Raw genomic sequence first — 24,367 nt, forward strand, 5'->3', positions numbered from 1 at the left:
ATGGAAGGAAGCATGAGGTCAGTCCGTTGCTCTTCCCATGTTGGCAAAGGTTACATGATGTGTTAGTGTAGCACGCAGTCAGACTGGGTGAAAATACCTAAGTGAGTGGTGCAACTCCCTGTTGGTACCCTAAACATAGGGACATGATGCAGACAGGGATGGATGGGGACATTGCTGTTCCTTGGAGTGGTTGCACCACTCAAAAATGTTGTGGTGGAATTGGAAAATCGGTGGGAATGCAGAGAACTCCAACTCTTTACTATAGAACCTAATACTTAAACCTAAACAAACCCAACACTAAACCCCTGACCCTTACACTAAAAAACCTTGTTTGTACGGTAGGCCTATAGTTCCAAAACTTCCACACTAAAACTGCAATCTCCAGCTCTGCATGAACCCACATGCAGATATTTTGTGTTTATACTCTTGCGCCTCCTAGCGTGTTAGATGTGTATTACATTAACGCGTTGAACTGAAGCCGAACGTCGTGTATGCGTCTGAACCCTACGTCATCACGCACCATCAGCTGTGTGAAGGGGTGAAGGCAAGAGCTCCTTCCTTCCTTTCCTAATTCCACTACTCTCACTGATTGACTGACTGCTGTAAATGGGTCGGATTTAAATCCATATATGATCGTTTTCAACCTCCGATAATCGTGCTAAACTTCTGCCATGAGTGTTTTCCATCGCATCCTTCAGAGAGGACTGCTGAGCGGGCGGACGGCGGCATGTTTTGTAACAGCAGCACATCGGGACATGTGCGGATCATCATCCAGGTAGCGCTATGTCCTCTGTCCTTCTATGTCCTGCTAATGCACTAGCGTCCTCCCAGCTCGCAGATCTCTAAGTCAATGATGATCCATGGGTGATTCATTATGGTTTAAATCCAGGGAGAGTTTGGAGATCCAACGAATAATAAGCTGTATTTCTGATTTTCTGTCTGCGTTTGCTAGGGTCGGTGTGAACCGTTATCTTTACAACCCCGTTCAAATGACTTTCAGACCCCTGCTATTGTAGTTAGCAAAGGACCAGAGCCATAGGTCTACTGTCTTACATCTGTGTTACATTCATTTAGTTTGTTAATTTAACTCTTGAGAGTTGTATTATAAATGTAATCAATGCACGATTACGGGTCCGATTTGTTCCATGTGTAGTACAACTCTGAGTCACAACTGGACATTAGTGTAGGGCCTACTAGACGATCTGAGAAAATCTATGTATCTGGTCGTTTATCACATTGACTTGTTTTGCCAGTGTGAATGGTGATGTGGGGCATTGTTAAATTTTGGGTCTACATCAGTTGTTACATTACATGCAGTTATTTGTGAAAGCAGGGAACACAAGAGGAAAAACAGATTGATTACTGATTAGTTTGTAATTTGCATATATGCACATTTGGATCATTAGATGGTGAGTTAGGGACAGTATGGTAGACTTGGTAACATAAGGAGGCCACCCTGCCACGCCTTGGAGGTCTGACTGTGCCAATCATCCCTACAGTTAGTTTTGTCTCCTGTTCTCAATGATGACCCTTTGAACCACAAACCTCTCTTGGATGAGAAGATAAACTGTTTATCTTTTTCAGCACAGTCAACCTGACCTACGACGTCTTCGATGGGAAAGGAGACGGCACCCCACTTGTCTTTCTCCATGGCCTATTTGGCAGCAAGTCTAACTTCCACTCAATAGCCAAGTCCCTGGTGCAGCGCACAGGCAGGAAGGTAATGCAGGGGGGGAAAATGCTAGACTTTCACTTCAAACCTGCATTTGCAACATGTGTAATGGCTTTGCTTTCCACATGACCAAGGGCAGTAGGCTCTAAAAACTAAAGCTCCTTCCCCCAGGCAATCAGGTTTATTAACAAGGGCAGTAGTTGCACAAAAAAAGGCGAGTCACCCATCGGACAATCAGGTTTGCAAATGATTCACTATATTCCCTGTCTGCCTAGCCTACCCCACACACACACACACACACACACACACACACATGCGCACACACACAACTATGCACACTCAATCACACATAGAACCCCCTCACGCACCTACTATAATTACATTTAAATTCTAGTATTAAATACTAGAATGTTACTTGTAATAATATGTAACACAAATGTTGAATCTTGACGGAATCTAAAGTTCTTAGAGTGAGACATACAGGGTATGCTCTATGTTCTCTCTCTCACAGATGTCACAGATAGAATATGCACATCACTTGTTGGTGTGCTGTGTTAAGATATGATCAGGAAGAAGAATAGAACCACTCACACTCACTCACATGCCCAGATACATTTTTATTATGTTTTGCGCCTGGGCTATTTGTCATGTTAGGGTTTGTTTGGCGCATGCGAGTCTGTGGGTTAAATTCTTCCTACAGATATGCACAATATAAATTATAATATAATAGTCTCTCAGTCTGACTCAGTGCCTGGACATAATCCTGAGAAAGTCACAGGAACTTCCTGTGCTATTAAATTAGTTCGCAGCTGGAAAGAAATTGCCAATATTTTCTTGTTTCCGTCTGCAGCTTGTGTGTGTTACAGATAGTGATGTGCAGCGCTTACTGTGCAAGTCAGGGTACAGTAGTTGTCCCCTTTGGCCAAATGGACCTAATGATCTTTAGAAATATTTCATCTCCATGAATAAAACTGCTTTACAAGAACATTGTGATAATGTGTAATGCACTGAACATGGTTTAGTTGATAATCCATGTATGAGGAAAAGATACAACCAGGTGCTCACTGGAAACGGACAAATCAATAATGTTAAAATAGTAAAAAGGTGCTCCTGGATCAGACAGGATAAAACGTCAGATAAAAAAGGGGAGATACAGGCAGGCACTCAGAGAAAAAAAGGGAAAAGACTTTATTAAACCAACATGTTGGTTAATAAGTGTTCTTGTGAAGAAGTTTATAGGTTATGTATTTATAAAAATAACTATATCAATTTGCTCGTGAGGTGGTGCAAGGCCAGTTTGCACTATTAAAGCTTGTCTCTATATGGAGTGACATGGTGATCTTTACAAATACTTCAGCTTGAACCAACTTCACAAGAACAATGTTTTTTAACTACAAGTTACTACAGCAAATTGTTTAAGTTGTCATTTCCTGGTCACAACAAACGTATCGGCTCTCGAGACACGAACTTCTGTACTTAACATAAATTACTGCTCTCTATGAAGATAATCAAAAACCTTGGTTTGTTTTTATGGGCTAATTCACTTACAACAAGTTTCCGAATATCTGAAGCTTGAGAAAAGGTAATCAGGACAGCCCTACAAATTGGACATTTAACATTCACATCTCTGCTGGTATGTGTCCCTTTAAATCGTGTTAAATGACCATCACTTTGGCAGCTAGCAAGTTATTAACAGATGTACCCCCCCCCTGTTCCCCCTTTCCCCCCCATCCCAAGTGTTCTAACTGTCCTTTGTCCAGTTAGGTGCTGACCGTAGATGCCCGTAACCACGGCAACAGCACACACAGCCCTGTGCTGACCTACGAGGCGATGACCAACGACTTAAAACACCTGCTCGCCCAGCTTCACATCGACAAGTGCATCCTTATTGGTCACAGCATGGGAGGGAAAGTAGCCATGACGATGGCCCTTTCACAGGTAGACAAGGTTGAAATCTCACCATGAATTTATCATTTACCAGCTGTGTCATGGGTAGAGGTCGCGTAACCTTTGTCACTGTGCTCACTGCTTTGCTTTGTTCTCGCCTCATTCACCTAGTTTCCTTTTGTCCCTCCCTATCCCAACTCTCACCCCATAACACCTCCATCCTCAGCCGAGTCTTGTGGAGAGATTGGTGGTGGTGGACATCAGTCCGGCTCAGACCACCTCCCGCACAAACTTCCACTCCTACATCAGAGCCATGCAAGACATGAAGATCTCCAGTGACATCCCTCGCTCCACCGCCAGACGAATGGCAGAGGACCAGTTACGCTCGCTGGTCAAGGTCAGGATTCTTCTTGTCCTCTTTGATTTCTATTTTAGCTTTTAGTAAATGTAGATCTAAAATGGGTAAAAGTAGGTGTGTGTACCCTTCCTCTATGATACAGGACAGGAGTCTGTTTTATTCGCATTAGAAAAAGGTGCAATGAACTAGTGCTGTCAGAACGGAAGTCTAATATAATTCAAATATAAAAAGAATATATAAACTTCGAATGAGACTGTCGGTGGCAGCAGGCAAGATTTCCCCATATAAACTTAAGTTTAAGAAACTTTCATAATTATGACAACGGCGAAAGTTGTGTAACATTGTTTACTCTGTTGCTACAACGTTGACCTGTGGCTGGGTATATATTAGCGCTTGGAGTAGCTACTACACACCCACGCAAGTGAGAAAGTGGGTAAAGCAAGTTTCTATATCCTCTACCATGAAAGCTTAATAATAATAATAATAAACTTTATTTGTATAGCACCTTTCATACATAAGTGAGAGGTATTTCCACTCACCAAACTTCCAGTTTATTCAACATAAGAGGACGGACGACCTGCAGAGCCACCGTCGATGGCCACTGACCATGTTAAGATATTGTAGTAGCCTAATATTATTCTAATCAAAAACCCATAAAATGAACCTAAATTGCGGTGGCTCAGGGGTAGAGTGGCTGGATGGTAACCACAAGGTTGCCAGTTCGAACCCGGGCTCCCCCAGAGTTGGTGTCGAAGTGTCCTTGAGCAAGACACTGAACCCCAAATTGCTCCTGATGTGCAGGTTGGTGCCTTGCATGGTTTTCGCCGCCATCGGTGTATGAATGTGTGTGTGTGTGGGTGCATGCAGGAGACAGGAGTATTGTATAACTATCTTGCACACCTAAATTGCCGTCCAACTACAGTTTGATTCCTGCTTTCTTTCTGGTTGTGTTAAAAGTGCATTGACCAATACAACATTCCATTGAACACTGTGTGAGCAGCATGGTAAGGAGTTATTTCCTCTCACTCGGGTGCAGAACAGTACCATCAACTGATTGTCTGACTCTGTGCTAGGCTTGTTCAATTACTATAACTAGAGATTGTTCACGCAAAGAATCATGTCCTCGTGGCACAGGAGGAGAAGGACATCTAAATACACTGAGATAAAACTGAATGGAAACATATTTGCACTATAAATGAGCATTTTATAATAACATAATCAGCAATAACGTAATTAGAGATCATACAGGAATCCCATAATGGTCCTGTGCCAATTATATTGTTATCTCAAACAAGCCTAGTCTGTCTTTGACATCACCCGATCTGACCTCCCAACATAGTCACAGTTAGTCTGGACAAGACCGATTGGTCTAGAACTACCCGTCCGGAAAACCACTGTGGCGGCACAAGCTGCTCAAAACTCCAGGAGATATCAAAGGAATGGCGGAACATAGCTGGAAATGCTGCATGGTCTTGCGACCAGCTGGCTCAACTTCGTCGCGCATGTCTGACTGTGCCTAGTCTTGCGTTGCCAGACTGTTGCCTCTCGCAATTTTCATACAGTCTGGAGCACGGAAGCTCTGATCATGAGTAAAATAAGTGAAGCCTCCTCCCCACTTCTGTTTCATCTTTCTGTCACACAAATGTATCCTAATATAAATGGAAATCATCATATCTAGCTTAGATCTAAAGCTCTAATGATATTTTAAAATATATTTTTGTGAACAGAAATGACAAACGGATAACTCGGAGGTGTAGTTCCAGAGTCTATATAGTATCTATTTAGCATTCGGAGAATGTGGAATAGTTGTCTGGCTGCGCAAGACTAGCCTGTACCTAATCATGCCACCACTTCCTTCCTCAGGAGCACTCGGTGCGTCAGTTCCTGTTGACCAACCTGGTGGTGCATAACGATGACGGTCACTACACCTGGAGAGTCAACCTGAAAGCCATCTCGGAGCACCTCGATGACATCATGAGCTTCCCCAGCTTTGACACAAGCTACGAGGGACCCACGCTCTTCCTTGGTGGAGCCAGCTCGGATTACATCAGGTACTACACTATGGTGTTGAGGAAAATGTTCCTCTGTTTATCAGACTGTGTTGTCTGGTGAGTAATTTTAAACTTTACGATACTCAGTTTCCTCAGTGGAAATTGTGTTGTTTAAAGAGCAGCTTGTAATGTTATATAGATTGAGTTGCTTGCAATAAAGGGAAGATTCTAGAATAGAACTTCAACCACTTGTCTTAAACCCTAGAGCAGGGCTTAAAGTTTTCCGTCCTCAGGACGGATTTCCGTCTCGAGGACTTCATATGGGCCATTTATGAGATCAGTCCGGATCTGCAAAAAAAACAATAAGTATTATATTGTATAATAAAGTATAATTATTGTTTTTGTTTTTTTAATGGGTTTTTTTGTGGCTTTCGCCTTTATTTTATATTTTTTATGGAGGGACAGACAGTAGGCTGACAGGAAATGGGGAGAGAGATGGGGGTGGGGGGGGGGGAAGACATGCAGTAAAGGCCGTCGGGATCGGGAGTCGAACCCGCAGCACACTGCCAGACTGGATTACCAGCCAAAGTGCCTGGATCACTGAGCCATGGCCCAGGCCCCCTTATTGTTTTTTGTGTGAATTACATTAAGTCATTAAAACGCAGCATATACTTTCTACCAGTCAAGTGATCTCTCCAAAGTCCAAACTACCAAGCATCCATTCACACTCAAATAATTTTTACATCGATCAGCTGCTCAGAATGCATCACACGGCTGAATGTAACCCGACACTGAAGTGTTGGCCTCGGCTATAGGTCTACTTTGTTGCGTGCCGGTATCATGCGCAGTAAATAGCAGATCTGCAAGCTCACAGCCTGTCACGAATGCTACTGAGCTTGTATATCTGCTATAATTTACTGCACGCAATACCAGTGTGCAACTAAGTCTGTTGTGCTCGATTTGATTTCCCCCTGCCATTCAGACTTAAAAGTAGCACAGATTTCATTTACCACTGTGAAGTTATGGAAGTTTCTCCATATGGATCATGGCAATGGAAGTCACTGGAGTTCTAAATCGAAAGTTGATTACACCACGCAACAGGTAGAATAGGATTATTTGTTGATAGGGAAGGCAGCCGTAATTGACAATAAAAGGTTGTCTTGCATTAAATTAGACGGGGGAACACTTGCTATGTTTGGCAATCAGAGATTTGAGAGGATTTATTTGTTACTCTCACAAAAGTTACCCATATACAGGCGTGCCAATGCAAACACTTCGGGGCGGTGTTTCATCTCATCTTTTCTTGACTGCTGTCAAAGGCAGTCGTGGCCGAGCCTTTAAGTTTCACTACCAACCCCTCCATGATTACTACCACACGGGAGTTAAACAATTCACGCCATGGTGGATACATGGTGGATAGAGCGATAATAATCGTGGAGCCATTGGTAGTGAAAGAGTGGGTTTGGACGTCGGGTGCTCTGCAACACACTACGGTGCTACCGGGTATATCAACAACAAGCGAGGATGCACACGAATCAATGACCGATTGTGTGTGAAAACTGCAATCATACGTAAAGGTGGTCAGAACTTAAGGGGAACACGATTTTACCAATACCACCGCCCCCAAAACTGTGTGTGCCAGGTTCTTAGGGCTGTATTTTGCGTGTCTTAAGTACCAGGTCTTATTACCTAACTTGAGTAAACTAAAGACCTGGAGGCGTGATCAATGCTCTTTGGCCACTCAGAATAGCCAAATCTCACTGCCGTTTCCTCCTCTGTCCTGCTCTGCATGTTGCCGTCTGCTGCAGTTCGGAGGACTACCCAGAAATCCAGCGTTTATTCCCTTGCGCCGACATCCAGTACATCCCAGATGCCAGCCATTGGATCCACGCAGACAAACCCTTAGACTTCATCAGCTCCATCATATCCTTTCTGCAGTCCTAGTGGCCACCTCCTGCTGATCTCCTTTGGCATCAAGTTGCAGAGCTCGTGCTTTGGACGTGGGTGGCAGTCACACCCACTCAAGCAGCCTTGACAATGATGAGGTGGAGCTCGTTGACAGTGCTAATACTCGCTAATGCTGGACCAAACTTTCCCTTTCCTTGTGGTCAGAACTGACCCTTTTAATGTTCTCAAGGGTAGTATGTAGCTTTAGATGTTTAGGATGTTTCTTATTCTTTCCACTAGACAGTATTATTGGAAGTTCATTCAGTTTGTAGTTATATATGGTTAAATACTGTAGGTTTACCATTTTAGTAGGTAAGTGATTAGATCATATAAAAGAGAATATTTTTGTTTTAACATGAGGGGAGATTGTATTGGACAACATACTAATCCAAAGAACCTCTCGCTTGCACAATACCATTTTCCTATGTCAAACCGTTTTGTCATCTTTGTAGAAAAGTGGCTTTTGGCCAAGTATATCGAAGAGGTTACTGAGGAAATTATATATATATATACAGTAGAGTATATACAGCAAAACTGCAGTGAACTGTAAGAAAAACAAGCTTTACGAACAGGAAACGAGAATGTAGAATGTTAAGCAAAAAAATGGACACCTCTGGTTCTGTAGAGGGGCCACAATACAAACTTTGTGCACAGATGCTGCAAACCTTTCGTTATAGTGGCATATTTAGGATTTTGGTCTGCGATTTGACACATTTCCCCCTCATCTTTCCTCTCGGTATTTGTGCCACAGGTCAGGTTGTAGATGTCTATTTCTCCATTACTCTTTCGCAACTTGACGTCACAAATATATGTTTATTCTAACAAGAAGAGCTAACCATAACTCGATGTACTGTAGTATTCTCAAGCTGCCTCCTGAATCTCCCAAGTTTCAACTCTATTCTACTTCTTCTGTACTCTTAATACTCTACATCCGCTTCTGTAAGCCATGTATTGCTGTGTGTGCGTGTGTGTGTGTGTGAATCTACTGTGGTTTTATTGAAAAGGAGAACTTTAAGTTGGCTATATTACTTGTACACCCCTTATATCGTGTAGGCAATGTACAGTAAGAGCAAGACTGTATGGGTATGTAACAGAAATATGCTGTAATTCTTAATATTGTATAATCGTCATCATATATGTTGGACAATTACAGTGGAACAATGACACTGCCATATTTAAGCAGGGTGATGTGTGTGTGTGTATATGTATGTGCCTCTCGTAGACTTTCCATGTTATCTTTGTCAAACTTGGTAAAGGTTTACAATGGGCAATATTCACACAATGGCCATTTTACTCTTGCCAAATAGTGTGGATATGGTTAAAGACGGCCAGCAGAATTGAGATTGGCAGCTGGGTTGCCACATCTATGTGAATCGTTTCGTTGGGAATCTTTGCTAGATATCATTTTATGGCGTTTAATGTTGAGTTTGGTGTGTCATCAAGGTAAGCCAGGTCTGCAAGTCTTATGTGTGTATTATGTATTAAGACACATACATGTACATACGTATGTATGTGTATCGGATGTGAATCAGAATAATCGGATGTGAGTGAAGTGTAACTTGCCGCTTGTTTTAAGCGGAGTATCCACCTTTGGAATGAAGCAGGGAAGCCCTCTCGCTGTATCTGTCTCAAACACTAACCGCTGGTCAGTTCGTTCATTGCACAACAGCAGAGGGGTGTGGGGAGGTTGCATTTCTATAGGAATACAGGATCTGGATCAGTATCCGCTGCCTTGCTGTTGGCCAAGAATGTGTCAAAGGGTACCACAGAGTTGGTTATAAAAAAAAGTTATTTATACACTCATCAAAATGTAATCGAAGACAATTTGAGTGTGTACTTTACTATGAGCATGCCTTTTTTTTCTTGTCTACAGTTGTGAAATTGTTTTGTGTGTTAAAAGCTTTCAGACATGATTTTGAAAATTGACAGTAAATCATTTATTCTAGATAATGGCATATAGTATATACATATTTCTAAGAGTGTGGGATCTGTGTGTGTGAGAGATGCATACTTGAGTGACTTGTTTAGATATATATATTGAAAATGTAAAATTCTATTACTGATACCTAATAAAATGGAAGATTTAAAGTCCCTGTCCACATGTCTCATGGTGTGGCTTAAATCCTCTGAAAAGTCATCTCTGTCCCCCCCCCCCCCCCTAAAAAGAATCCCTAAAGGAGCTTTATAACAATGTTCTTTGTCTCTACTTGGAGATATACCTTTATCTTTGCAGATCGTTTAGTAATTAGTTTTCCATATCCCGACCTATAAATTGTTTGATCTACCAGAATATGGTAATCCAGAGTATCCAAAGAAATCCACAAATGTTACTGGGATGAATACAAGCCAGAGCCATAGTTTGTTGTGAAGGTAGGTTTAGTCATAGCTTATTGTGAGGTTAGGTTTAGGCATAGTAAACAGACTTGCGCGTTGTCCAAGCTGGCACGCCGAGTGCTCCCTAACCCCCATGTAAGCCAGTTACACGCCGCGTCCCCAGAACCTCTGGAAAATAATATAGTTTACGTCACGTGGGAGCACTTGTTTTGATTCACTGAACTTCTCTATATACTTAATCATTCACTTAGTGAGGCTCTGATTGCCTGTGTGTGTGTGTGCGCACACACACATCACACCTAATCTGAGTTGTGTGCTGTCAAACCTGTATTCATTGAGTTTTAGATGTAAAATACTATATTAATGATTTGAAGATATGCAAGACACTGCCAGGGTCTTTACATGAAATTAAGAAAACTTAAATAAAGTGTCATAACTGATCCCTCATACATCATGTTAAATAACAGAAGTGCAAAATTACAACCTTTTGTCTTTAATTCCACAAAATAAAGAAAAACAAATCAGCCAGTTATTGCACAAACCATTAGGCTCCTTATGCGACCTGCGTTTGAATTCAACCCCCAATTGTCTTGCACATCTCTCCTACAAGTAAATCTCTCCTACAGGCACTTAGCAGATACTGTTATGCTGTCTTCTCTCTCTGCCCTTCCTTTCTTTCTGCACTGCCATATTGAAAATAGATCAAATTAAAACTGTATAATTGTCGTCACAGTAAAATGTAATTGGGTCCCCTGAATACACCCTTGACAAATAAGTGTATAGAGGCATTGTACCAGCATATCAGTCCAGTGATACATTATGGAAAGCATCCTCCCTGCTCCACGCTGCTGATGGCTGTCCGACTCCCACTGCATCCTGGTCGCCCTGCCGTACTGTCTTACCTATCTTCAGCCTGTCCCTCCAGTTGCGCTGGGGGGCGGCGGCGGTCGCATTGACACCCGGGGACGAAGCTGCTTTAGAAACCGAAGAAGCAGCTTTGTTGATGAAGACCTGGTTGGTGCCTGATGCGGGAGCGGGGACTGGGAAGGTGGTGGGCCTCTGTATGAGAGGTCTGTTGTTCCTCCTCAGCAGGCCCATGCGGGAAGACTTCTTCTGGGCCTCCGCCTCAGCCTCAGCCTGCTGCTGACTCTGGAGCTGCTTCTGGAGATACCGTTGGACGTCGTCCTGAGATGAACCAAACGTCAGAGTCACCACTTTGTGCGAAAATATGCGATTTGGAGCATGTGAATATGCAATTTTTTGAAATATAACAAAATAGGCACATCAAACCACTTTGAACCTGGAGGGCATACATACAGTTCTTCAGACAGTAGAACATGGATAACAGACTATACCCTATAGTAATAACAATGCAGAGATTAAAATAGGGTGCATTTTGCATCCCAAAACGCAGTTTATAGTTAAGGGACACAATAAAACAACGACCTCTGCATCCACGGGATACAGTAAAAAATAATACACGGAAAAAGCTAGCTTTAGTTATAATAATCATTTCTTCTGTTTTCTACATAAATATAACCACATTATAACCATATAAAATGAAATGAGAGTTAGATGCTGCAATTTGTAAAAATGCAAAATATGACTCCTAACGTCCCTAAGTGGGACTCATAAAATGTCTCTGGGACTCATCTAAAAGACCATCCCTGCATCCCGGGACTCATTACATGGAAAACCTATTTACATCACTGCAATGTAGGAATAATGAGGGCCAGGCACCAGCATGCAAAAGTAGTCATGTTAACTGTCTATACTTAAACCCTATATAAACTGTAGGTAGTCGTAGTTGACTGGGGTCCCCCAGGGCCCTGTACTCACTCTCCGTTACCTTCAACATCAAAACTCCTCACCAAAAAATAAACGATCTATACAAGCTCTCAAGAGTCTCAACACATCCCGTAGCGATGCATTCTGAGTTTGCAGATCTGCTGTTTTTTCCCCAGAATAGGGACATTAGCTTTGATGTGGCTAAATGATAGTTATCAATCATGGCTATACTGGGTAAAACATTCTACAATGCACGTGCACATGTGGGGGTTGGATCAATGGAGGAGTTCAGTAAGCTGTAGTCTATTTCCTGTTTACACCACACGGTGCACTATAGTCACTCAGAAGACCTCATTGGTCTGAGGCTTAACAACCATAATAGAACAGCGGAGAGTAATGACTGAAAAAAAACAAAAAAACAGCGGGTATAAGCACATCTTGTGCTCTGTGTGTGTGTGTGTGTGTGTGTGTGTGTGTGTGTGTGTGTGTGTGTGTGTGTGTGTGCGTGCGTGCGTGTGCGTGTGTGTGTGTGTGTGTTGTTAAACCATGTCTAATTAATACTGGCCCCAATTAGAAAGAGAGCAGTACCCTTTCTTTAGCTGAGTGGCATATGCTGGAAGCTAGACAATATTCCATCTGTTCCTTGGTTTTTCATGCCTTTATTTGTCTAGATGTGTTTGTTTGTTTATTTATTTTTCTGGATACAAACCCCCCTTTATGGTTCACTTGCTTTGTCTCTCTCAAACTAAATTCCAGTGTGTTCTTTCATTAACACTAACTAGCGCCTCACAGACATGGCATGATGTTCAGAGCAGGAAAGGGCACTTTTGGGGTCTAGTCAAGTGTACGCTCCACTGTCCAGTGTCCACTAGGTGATGCTATAGCTGCATACAAAGATAATGAACCTTTAAAACCCACATTCCATTGAATTAATTCTTAACCTGATTTAACACATTTGTACATTATTATTATATTATCGATTCCCTGGAGCAGCAGGGAATATATGCAGGCTGTTGCACTTGTGCTCAGCTACAACCTATATCCTATATCTCTGTAATCTTCCATTGACAAATTTAGATCCTCATGCCAGGTAGGACACTGCCTGAATCTCATAGCGCAATGTCTCCCCTGACCAAGGAGGGATGTCTTATTGTCAAAGTAGGTCTCTTATGCAGGAGACCCATGTTCAAATTCAGGGTTAGAACATGTAAGTTCAGTCAGACAACTCTGTCCCCATTCATTCAATGAATTAAGACCCCCAGGGGGGATCTATAAACAGAGCCTACAGGTGGATTCTGGGGAGGCGGTATAGGCAGCAGTTTAAATAAGCCGCTCTGATCAGGCAGAGAGTGCACGTGACCAGTCACCTGATTCACCTACCAGGTTGGCGCGCTCACGAGTTGACTGCCTGAACAAGCTACGCAAGCTGCGCATCATTTATTTTGCAGTGTAAGAACAAATTTTCCTCTTTGTGTTGTAACTCATCCAGTGTGGGTCTTTCTTGTCTTACCTTCCAGGCTTCGAGTTCCAGAGAGAGCTCCAGACGTTTCTGCACGGCCTCCAGGAGCTGGTTGTTCAACATCATCATCTCTGTCTTACTGCGCAAGAGTTCAGCCTCCATCGCCTTCTTCCTGTACGACACAGAAAACATGACGCATCCCTCAAAATAGATCCGTCTCTGCAGCATGCAGTAGGTCATATGTCCTCTATCTAAATGTGTGGGCGAAGTATAGTGACTCACTTCTCTATGGCCTCGTCTCGGTCCCATAGCGCCTGCTGTAGAATGGCACTGTCTCTTCTGTGTCCTGCTCGGCCTCCGGACCCAACATTCTGAAGAAAACAATCAGGACTCACAACTCAACAGAATTCTTTATTGGCTACCAGTGGGCTCTCTGAAACATATGTGTGTGTGTGTGTGTGTGTGTGTGTGTGTGTGTGTGTGTGTGTGTGTGTGTGTGTGTGTGTGTGTGTGTGTGCGTGTGCGTGTGCGTGTGCGTGCGCGTGCGTGTGCGTGTGCGTGTGTGTGTGTGTGTGTGTGTGTGCGCGCGCGCGTGTCTGAGCTCCTTTGTTTCTGTATCTCCTGAACTGGTAAGGCCACATACTGTAGCCCTGCTGACTTTAAATACCAGAGTTGCTGATCAGGTTCACCTCAGGGATAAGATCTATACACCCACGAACCACCCACCCCCCCCCCCCTCTCTCTCTCTCTCTTTCTATCTTTCCATCTCTGTGTCCCATGTCTTATTCTGAATGTGCGGTGCATAGTGTATACATAATACAGTATGTGGTATGGGTATGTATCTAGCTATATTGTTGGTTAGACTAAAGTTCACTATCGTTATACACGTTACTTATTAAACAGTCATTTGCAGGAAAGAATGTTTTCATATGTGTGTATGTATTATTATCCTCTGTCTGACATCAATGGTGTGTGCGGAGAAATCACAAATAAATCATTGACTGGGCATATTGTGTTCAATTTCTTGTACTCGCCGCTCTTATCCACCAGTCACTTGACATAATTAACGTTATTTGAATTCAATATGCACCTGTGTCCCTTTCATATTTACATTGTATGGTTTGTTCGTAGGCTAGGCCCGGTACTGACCTCCTCAGTGTGGCTGATGGCCAGCTTGCGGGCTACCGCCTGCAGTTGATTGAGAGCTATTTCCAGGCTGTTGTCCTGACCGGATTCAGCCGGAGATGACTCTGTTTCTGTCAGAGGGAGCAGCAGCCGCAGAATGGATAGAACCTCTTCTGTCACCTGGAAACAGACCGTAGAACAGTTTAGTTTAATTTAAAATTGAAAGAAATGTTTTACTTTGCCTATGCCCACCTTGCGTGCTTGTAGATTGATTGGCTATTTTCAAAGATATAGCCAATTTCTTTTACATTTTCGTGTTAAAGTTGTTCATATTTGCAGTGTGTGTGTGTGTGTGTGTGTGTGTGTGTGTGTGTGTGTGTGTGTGTGTGTGTGTGTGTGTGTGCGCGTGTACTCTTGTTCTAGTCCAACAAACTTGGGATGGAACTGGAAAGTTTGGATAATTTGCTGGCTCTTACTTTACAATTTACTTTAGAGCTTGAACTAATTTATACTGCCTAATTGATTTTCAAGTGGGAAAAAAAGTTTTCATTAGAAAATCTGTAATTTTGGCAAGCAACATGGTTCCACAAAACAAGCGCAGAACGAAATTATTAGGCTTTTTGTTGAGGGTTATGGGATTTGGATTGGAAGTTAGGCGTGCAGTCGTGAGGTAGGAGTTGAGAATTAGTGCAGAATGTAGCCAATTAAAATGTCATTAAAATAATAAAAGGAGATGTTCCGTGTTTGTGTTTTACCCTCTCCCGGTGTTTGCTCCATCCATGTCCATCTCTGCCCTCCTGCAGTTTGTCCACCTGGGACTTCAGCCTTAGACTGCGTCTTCGAGACAGCTCCACTTCCCTGCGCACCTCCTTTAGCTGCATAGTACATACACAGATCCACAAATGCTGTATCATCAGGACAACTGAAGATAATATCCTTTGGTTATAATATAAACAGCCACTGAAACCTGCCACATGTACATGCGGAAACCACTACACCATGACATTTTAACATAGTGTAAATAGAAACCATGCTAATCTAGATTCCTGAGTGAAACTGGTGACTTTGGCAGAGCTCATATTTACAGTACAGACAGTACAGTAGATGTCTCATCTGTGATACAGTACATCAAGGTGTTGATGTACTGTATCACAGATGAGACAGAGACCACACACAGAAACACAAAATAACTCGCTGTAAAAACATTAAAGGTTATGCACAGATGAGTTAAATCATGATTCCAACAATTGTTTCCTATAGCTCCTAGTTTACACATCATAATCACAAATCAGGTCCTGTCATCATCATGTGATAAAGCATGACTGTTTTATCTCACAGTAGGCTGCAATACAAAACTCAATAGGTCAAGCGGTCATCAATAAGTTAATGATTAGGCCTACTTATGTCTAGAGAGGCTGAAACAGACAACAAACGACAATCTATCTCTCATGAGTATAACAATCACACAATATACACTGTTGTCGTACTGTATCTGAGATGGGTCCCAGCGTCCTCCGCCTGCTGAGGGGTCTGCCACTCCTGATCAGGTCCGGCAGGGTTCCATCCATATAGTTCCTCCAGGACGGGCTGCCATCATCCTTGGCCGGGGCTGCAGTCTGAGAGTGTTCTGCCCCTGTTGGGGTTGGACTGCTGCCATCCCCATCCAAAGAGGAGCTGTCATTCTCCTGTACCACAGCCAGCCCCTGGTCTACGCTCAGAGTGGGCATCAAACACTGGTCGATTAAGGTCAGGAGATCATCACTGTCCGCTTCCTGGGTCAGATAGGGAAAATCATCTGTCTCTTCCTGCTCGTTGCCCTGGTCCACGTCCTCTTCTGGTCCCTCTGGCTCTATGGCTGTCGGAGTGAAGAGGACCTGTGGTTGTTCTGGCTGTGGTTGTTCTGTGGTTGTTCTGGCTCCTCGACACAGGGTCGAGGAGCTGCTCCTGAGAGAACCCAGCTGTCTGTCCTCCATCGTGCTGAGAGAGGAGCAGAGACGATCCATGGCTGTGAACCGTGGCCTCAGCCTCTCGTTCAACTCACTGAAAGGAACAGAATCTCCCATGATCCGGTCCAAAGATCCAACAAAGCAGCAGGCAAAGACAGGATTGAAAAACAAACCTTCAGTGAAATATCTCAACTCACTGATGGCCAGAATAGAGAAGAAAGAGGAAGAAAGGAAAAGGGGAAGGAGATAGGGAGGGAGGGCGGGAGGTGAATAGAATGTCTACATACTCGTTTTTCCTGAACTTTGAGACTGGAACGTGCGTCTTTTGCAGTGACATGACTTGTGATGTCATCAGAGCTTGTCTGGTTTTTCTTTCTTCTCTTTTTTTCCAGTGCTACGACAACAGAGTAGCCTAGACACGAAGAGTCAACATTCAGAGTATCAGGGCAACGGGGCGGAGGCTCTTTTGATCCTTTTACACACAATAAGTGATGGATTAATTGGTTCTGACGCAGAATACCTTTTATAGATCTCATTCCACACAACACAGAACCATTAGTGATGATTATAGAGACGAGACAACATGGAGAAAAGTATGGCCAGAAAGTATGACCTGTAATCAGTGGCAAAACATAGGCTACATTGTTATTCTATACCGCCTCAATACATTTGCCACTGACAACATATAACCCATTCATTTATCTAATATTTCTCAAAGGCCCTAATGGTTAGGCTATGTTTAAAAAGTACATTCTATTTGGCATTCAAAAAGCAAGTACAGTAGGTAAGTAATTACAACTACCAGAATTTTAGTCACCTAGTCGTGAGAACATCAACAGAATGACAAAGCCCCTCCCCCTTTACTACTTACATAATGACGTAGTAGTGGTGTGATCAGCAGGGATTAATTAATCGGGTTCTTCCTGTACTTCAGTCTCAGCAATAGGTTGGGTCATGTGAATTACAATTAATTACAATTACAACACATACCATTGCTATGTGGAGTTCTATATCACTATTATGGCTAATGCTAAATGGTGGCTTTTGGCACCATTCTGGAAACCATCTCTTATTTCACCTTGTCTGACAAAAAGGTTTCTAATAACATTTTAGAAGTGAAATAGGCCATGCATTTCACATTTACAACAGCTATTTAGACCTGGTGTAACCTATACGTTATACCTTTCATTATTTTTGAGTGGTGCAACTACTCCATTACACAGCTAAATTACATGTGTCCCTGGGTCTGTCTGTCTGTCCACTGTCCAAGCATGAAAATAGCTGGTTGGTAATTCTGTCATTTCTCGACCATTTCTTCCTGTGGGTCTGGAACTTCCGTGGACCCCCACACGGAGTTGCACCACTCACTTCACATGGGTATGACTTTTTAGTTATTTTAATTTGGAGGTTTTCAGAAAACCTTAGGTTAGGTTTTAGAAGGTGTTTATAGAACACTTGAATGCTACATTGTTATAAATGGAATATGGCAAAAGAAACTGAAAGAAAACACACATTTGGGAGTGCTACACTTAAAAAGGACGCCATGCACTTGGCTGTCCTTCTCCTACGCACCTGCAGGTGTGCAAATGTCTTGCTTTTTATGGAGTGCTACACTTAAAACACAGGAAGCACAAGGCCAAATCAGTTGCCTGTAGACATGTTTATTACAAAACATGGAAGTTTCACACCTCACAAGTATAATGAATCAATGATAGAATCTTACCGTTTTCAAAGTAACAGCCTACATTGAACAACAAATACTACGATTGGTGTCTCTCCCTTTTGCCTAGCATGCAATTCACTCCACAAAAGGTTCAGAGAAAAGCCTCTTGACGCACTAAACGCTATTGGGTTAAATAAAAACAAGAAATGCATTCCAATAAAGGTGTGACTTTTTTTGTTTTATCTTTTAGCATTATTGTATAACTGTACCTCTATACTTTTTGCAAAAAAAAAGTATTCAATTAATTAATCAATCAATCAATGAACCATCCAACCAACCCAGACAGCTAAACGATATAACAGTTAAGTTATCTGGCTGACTGGCTTGAGTCACCCTATATACAGTATAATCGCCGACATCTTATGTTTCTTCAGTACTACTGTAGTTGGATAATTGCTTTCCTTCATATATTTACATTGGGCTACAGTGATATGCCATACATCTTGAGCCATGCCTACACATCAACAATGATGTGCTAACTTTGTCTGTATGGACTGGAGTGTGCATGTAGCAGCGTGAGCCCAGTTGATATCGATTTACTTTTGTGGGGACAGAATTACAGAAAGATTCTGTTATAGACGGCTAGACCGTCCCCCGAACGCCATGCCTGTCCAGTAAAAAAAAGAGAAAATATCACAAGGTCTCCACAGGAGAAATATAGCATTTCTGTATGCTCATATATTTGTGTTGCCATAAATGATTATAATCCCATGATTTATTTTCTGCTCCTTTCCTCGGTCTCTACTGTGTGAGCTGTGGTTGTCGCTACAGTTCAATTCTCTGTTTCTCCTTCTCTTGTTTCTGTCCGGCTTTGTGCCTATCAGCAGCACACCTGAAGCCCAGGTTATCAGCGGCTGAGTCAGGAGTGTTTCCCATCCTACAGAACACAGACAAAAATGGATGAAAGAATGAATAAATAAGCATCTCTGGCCACTAGGCTGCAGCAGTTGCCTACGAGGAAAAGGAGCAGTCAAAATAAGTTAACTGATATGTTCATCAATCAATCAATCAATCACAAAAACAATTTAGAAATGAATATCAGCTCAGTTACAATTACTAGGCATGAGCTCTCCTGTAAGTTTAATAAACAACTTTTTAGATGTTGGTTAAGTTCAGACACCGCTCCTTGCCACACCCAAGCCGTGCTGCTCATACGCCGAGTTGGCGGTGCCTGGGATCGAGGGGAGAGCTCTACCAACAGAGCTACCCGGACTGCAAATACCAATCAATATCTGTTTTTCTTTCTTTCTGTTTTTACAGGAAATAATTAAAATACGCTGAATCAAATGGCATTGCCGTGGCATTTCATGGAGCCTTTAACACACCTGGTAGTAACTCGTGCCTTGTGATTGGCGGATCCATCAGCAGTGTCGATCCAAGAAGCACCACGCAGTACATACATGGGCCGTGCTCCAGGAAAGCGCGTGACTGTCCATTCCCACGCATTTCCCATCATGTCATACAATCCTAGGCAGAGAGTTGGCATTGCTATTAGGAATAGAATACGGAAGGCTGCAGCCAATCTGAGTAAAGTACTACACTTCACACACAGCCCTAATTAATAGTCACAGTTCAAGTAAAGACCAGCTACAGGTCAGGATACTACAGAATAATCAGGGAGATTTTGGGTCAGGAACTAAGATCATACAGGGTTCAAACATGTAATCTTAAGCCTCCCGATTTGCTCACAGACGAAATGTCTGATATTTATCTGGATGATTACATCACTACTGTCCGAGTTGGACAGCAGGAGTGGCATGTGACCAGCAGAGATAAGTCTATATACAAGGAGACAAATGTGAAGTGACCGTTCAAAACAACCTGTGATGCTGAGATTTACGTGAGCTGAACTTAAGTGTCCCACTGTTTGAGTCTTCCTCCCCTTTTACAGATGACAGGTGAGGTGACGCAGGTCAGATTAAGGATGTATCAATTAAGTAGTCAGTGTACTTAATTATAACACCATAAAATCCTGTATTAATTTGGATAAATGTACATTTGTACACTCAGAGTTACAAATGGACCATTTGTATTTGTAACTCTAATGTATACCATTTGTTTACTCAAAGTTAAATGAACACGGTCTGGATTTTGTGCAGAGGTTGTCTTGTTTAAATGCTATGAAGAGGGTAAATTACCATAACTGTTCTGAGGTGGAAAAGCTGTAACAGGGGACATGCCATGGTAGCCATCTTCTGCTGTGTCTCCATTTGGAAACACGCCCTGAAAACACACACAAACAAAATAGTAAACAAGTGGATAAAAACTGACTTTTAATGTTTGTTTGATAACACTTTATTAATCCCTGTGCCTCAAGGGAGGAATTCAGAGTGTCATAGCAGAATAAGATGGAAAAAGTAGAAAGTGCACAGTAGACAAACATAAGGCAAACAATAAAGTACTACGCCATGCAATAATATGTAGATGCAATAAAGACTAAATTACACACACACACACACACACACACACACACACACACACACACACACACACACACACACACACACACACACACACACACACACACACACAATGCATTTATGCATTGTGTGTATTTATGCATTTATGCACTCATGCATTTATATTTATATTGAGACATTTCTGTTTAATGGCATGCACACTTGGAAAATACATACATAACACATCTATCTATACATCATGCTGGATTGTATACAACAAACATCAATTAGAAAGAAAATTCAAATAAAGGATGGATGCTTTTGTTCTACTCTCAGTGCCCTATCTTGCACCACCCCTTACATATTTGCCATTTTTAAAAACATTTAAAAATAGTTCAACTGGCTAATCTACATCGAATGGCTAATACGTTTAGGGATAAGGGGTAAGGCAAGATATAGCTGTTAGTCTCTCCGTTTATTTATTTTTAAATAAAATAACTAACCTGCCATAAATTGGTTCGTTCAGTTTGGAACTTGTTTCCCCAAGGATACGTCCTGCCTGGTACCCAAAATAAAGAGAGTCAGATGACAGGAATGAAAACTCTCCTTTGAGTTCTTTCTCAGTTATTCTTTTTGATCCTGCACCTGTTGAAATTTGTGGATGTGCGTGCACCTCTTGATCATTGCGAATGATAACTTTAATCCATGTACGGTATACAGACAGTACTATGTGAAAGCCCTGCTCTTTGGAAAAAGCCTGAATAAATAAATACATACATTCTAGAAACAATCTAGAAAAGTGTCAACATCTATTCCTTTCGATTTCATATAATCAATATTCAGTACTTCATTTAAGGAAGGTAGATGTACTTTTGAAGCTTTAAAACAATTCAGGCTTAGATTGTGCACAAAGAAAAAGGGTTGAAACTCAGTGTAGCCTGGGCCGGGAGGCGAACCCGGGACCTCGTATCAACAAGTCGCATACGTTACGAATCGGCTAAAGAGCTATGTAGTAACGCAGCCACCTATAGCCTACACTAGCATCTGATCTCCTGGTATACTATCAAATCTGTGCATATTATAACTGAATTTCCTCCGTGGGATCAATCAATCAATTAATAAAGGTCTCATCTAAAGAGCGTACCCTGCAGTCCCCCGCGTGCAGCCCACTCCCATTCTTCCTCGGTGGGCAGTCTCTTCCCTTTCCAAAGACAGAAGGCCTGAGCATCGTTCCAGCTCACCTGGACCACAGGGAAATCGAGGCGGTCCCGAATACCAGAACCAGGTCCGGCTGGCTGAAAAAGCATTAAAGGTGGGCAATAGACGCAGGATTTAGTTTTGAGGCGGATGATATCCACTGCAACCCACAACTTGTGTCAGGACTCATTGTAAATTGTGAAAATTGTGTGTGCACTGCACACACGCACGCAATTATTCACATATTATAATTTATTGAATAAATCATCATTAATAAATCACATTTGTAAATATGCCTATTCATCTTTTAGCCAGGCAAACTAACTGGTTGACATTTTCTGAATGTAAAGCCGACTTGTTTTGTTTGACATTTTTTGTTGTAATAATGTTGCAGGGTTCCAATAGATAGAAATTATAACAACCCGTGTGCGCCCTTGGCTGTGCTACTGAAGAAGTTATAACAACCCGTGTGCACCCTTGGCTGTGCTACTGAAGAAGCGATGAAAGAAAGATGGATGATAGCGAAGTTTATCAATATGGAGTAGGAAACGAGTCGACACTTACCTGTCTCCAAAATACCCGTTCTATTGGCAGCCACCACGGAGCAGACTGGTTGATAAAGACAACATGAATCAAGAGAAAAACATGGACCAATTGTTACTTAATAACCCATAGATAGACCTGTTACACGTATACGTTTAAACCTTTCAAGCTTGGAACGTCTGTGTCATTTTAGTTTTTGCTATATAACTGTTTGATACTTTTACATTTGAACCCTGAAAAGGGTTAGGGTTTTTCAAGTAGTTTTTACAATCAGCCTCATGTCTAAATGGGTTGAAGGAGTCAACTATCGCTAACTAAATAATCAAAGTGTTGTAACAAGGTGTGCACTGCAAATCGACCGATGTTCACAATCACCTCTATTCTCTCTGTAGTCTTGCTCTTCAACTCATCAGACACAAAGTCCTCAAAGACAAAACTCCAGCCAAATGTCTCTGCCTCAGTTTTGTACTTCTTTGCTCTCACAAAGTCTCTGTAATAGATAAGACAAATACATAATTATCCGTGAATACTAGGGTCTATTTTTTTTGTGGTTATAACTCTGTATTTGGATTTTATAAGAGACAAAAAGCGTACAAGTAAAAATAATAATAAATAGGGTCTATTCTGAACAAGCTACAAATCAATAAACTTGAATAGTTGAGAAGATCATAGATGTTCACCTGAAATCAGAATTTGTGACAGGGTATTTGTCTATTTTGAAAGGGGCAACTTTCACTTCTCTTGTTGGGGACTCTCCATCTCTCCCATCAGCTGCATTTGTCCCCATTGTCATCTTTCCTCCTGGAATGTCCACCACCTCATTTTCAGCTGCTGCTGAATGAGAAAAGCGCAGTCCTTGCAATAGCTCTAGATTTTTTTTGTGTGGTTGTGTGAATTATAAATATGAATTCAATTAATATCTGGTTCCTCTTACCTGCACATTCTATGCAAAACAGAACAGAGAACCCCAAAATAATGCTAAAAAACATTGTTGACTAAGTAGCAAACAAGATCTATTAAGAGCAAATGTACACGCTGTGCTCAAAGTTCAAACATCAAAGTAACGTTAATTTCTTTTAACATTCAGCCAACAGTACTTCTGCATTTCTGCTTCTGGGGGGATTTCTCGGTGTAGGACAAGTGGAGACAGATTCCGGGCAAAGCAAATTGTCCAGTAAAGGGTTCCGCGCAACAACAACAACAACAAAAGTCATAAGAATGAGATACATAAGTCAAATTGTACAAAAGTAACATATCACAAATTGTTGTGTGCATTACCCATCTACGTTACATCAGAGAGCATTTGACTCTTTGAGTAATGTGCAGAAATCAAGTCTATTTATTGGCAAACGCTGAACCCGATTGAAAGCGTGGTTTCTATTTAATACTCACTGCTCTGGTCCGGTCTATAGCCCGCATACCGTATCCGCTCATTTCTACACGCACATACATGAACGCGACGTTTCCGGATCCCGTCTAGACCCAGACCGGATCAACAAATTGCAAAGCCAAATTATGTCAGACACCCATCAGAATGTACGCCACACAGGCGGTGGGCGGTGCCACAGAACAAGTGTTGCCGTGTCCGCTTATTATAAGCGACATTCGTCGTTTAGCTTTTCTGTAAAGTTGCTTGTAATTGGGGGCGCTTAGTTGTTTCTAAAGTGTGCTACTGTGCTTCCTAATGTTGATCTTGTCGTCCATAGTAACAGTTTTTGTATTGACATGTGCTTTCGTTTGAAATGTACCCATTCTGCATACTGTGAAATTATAAATTTCAATCAATCAATCAAAACATTTTCATGGCAAGGTCCCCATGATTCCCCAACACGTGTTAAAATATGTTGTGCCACTGGGACCCCCCCATTCAAGATTTGTGTTGTTAACATGTGTTACAAATGCCCAAATTACTGATTTGTTTTAATTGTTTTTTGCCAGGGCATAGCCTAGTCGGCTTGTTTTATAACATCTGGCAACGCCGTACAGAACCACTGCCAC

The 24,367-nt window shown here is 42.0% G+C and overlaps 3 protein-coding genes across 6 annotated transcripts; 1 reads left to right on the forward strand and 2 right to left on the reverse strand.

Moving 5' to 3' along the window:
* The first annotated feature begins 549 nt into the window (after nt 1–549).
* Nucleotides 550–9,952, forward strand: abhd11 (abhydrolase domain containing 11). Of its 2 annotated transcripts, none has more exons than XM_080781261.1 (6): nt 550–775; nt 1,585–1,720; nt 3,437–3,619; nt 3,786–3,956; nt 5,781–5,968; nt 7,717–9,952. In XM_080781261.1, the coding sequence occupies exons 1-6, from the start codon at nt 672–674 to the stop codon at nt 7,850–7,852; spliced, it is 918 nt and encodes a 305-aa protein (XP_080637387.1). In that variant the 5' UTR covers nt 550–671; the 3' UTR covers nt 7,853–9,952. The 2 variants fall into 2 exon arrangements, with proteins under 2 accessions (XP_080637387.1, XP_080637388.1); XM_080781262.1 differs by having other exon boundaries at nt 3,437–3,610.
* A 710-nt stretch (nt 9,953–10,662) lies between these two features.
* Nucleotides 10,663–16,698, reverse strand: bicdl2l (bicaudal-D-related protein 2-like). The gene is made up of 6 exons (XM_080779916.1): nt 16,049–16,698; nt 15,317–15,436; nt 14,586–14,741; nt 13,719–13,807; nt 13,488–13,608; nt 10,663–11,374 (listed from the first exon to the last, which is right to left on the reverse strand). Exons 1-6 carry the CDS (start codon nt 16,622–16,624, stop codon nt 10,991–10,993), a joined length of 1,446 nt encoding a protein of 481 aa, XP_080636042.1. The 5' UTR covers nt 16,625–16,698; the 3' UTR covers nt 10,663–10,990.
* A 1,456-nt stretch (nt 16,699–18,154) lies between these two features.
* Nucleotides 18,155–23,863, reverse strand: sumf2 (sulfatase modifying factor 2). 3 transcript variants are annotated; one of them, XM_080781266.1, is made up of 9 exons: nt 23,762–23,863; nt 23,050–23,203; nt 22,745–22,859; nt 22,391–22,435; nt 21,774–21,924; nt 21,133–21,188; nt 20,369–20,453; nt 19,556–19,697; nt 18,155–19,107 (listed from the first exon to the last, which is right to left on the reverse strand). In XM_080781266.1, the coding sequence occupies exons 2-9, from the start codon at nt 23,160–23,162 to the stop codon at nt 18,996–18,998; spliced, it is 819 nt and encodes a 272-aa protein (XP_080637392.1). In that variant the 5' UTR covers nt 23,163–23,203; nt 23,762–23,863; the 3' UTR covers nt 18,155–18,995. The 3 variants fall into 3 exon arrangements, with proteins under 3 accessions (XP_080637392.1, XP_080637391.1, XP_080637390.1); XM_080781265.1 differs by lacking the exon at nt 23,762–23,863 and adding an exon at nt 23,304–23,511 and having other exon boundaries at nt 23,050–23,200; XM_080781264.1 differs by lacking the exon at nt 23,762–23,863 and adding an exon at nt 23,304–23,511.
* Between the last annotated feature and the right edge of the window lie 504 nt (nt 23,864–24,367).

This window comes from Protomyctophum bolini, assembly GCF_963924005.1.
Source record: "Protomyctophum bolini genome assembly, chromosome: 13".
NCBI lineage: Eukaryota > Metazoa > Chordata > Actinopteri > Myctophiformes > Myctophidae > Protomyctophum > Protomyctophum bolini.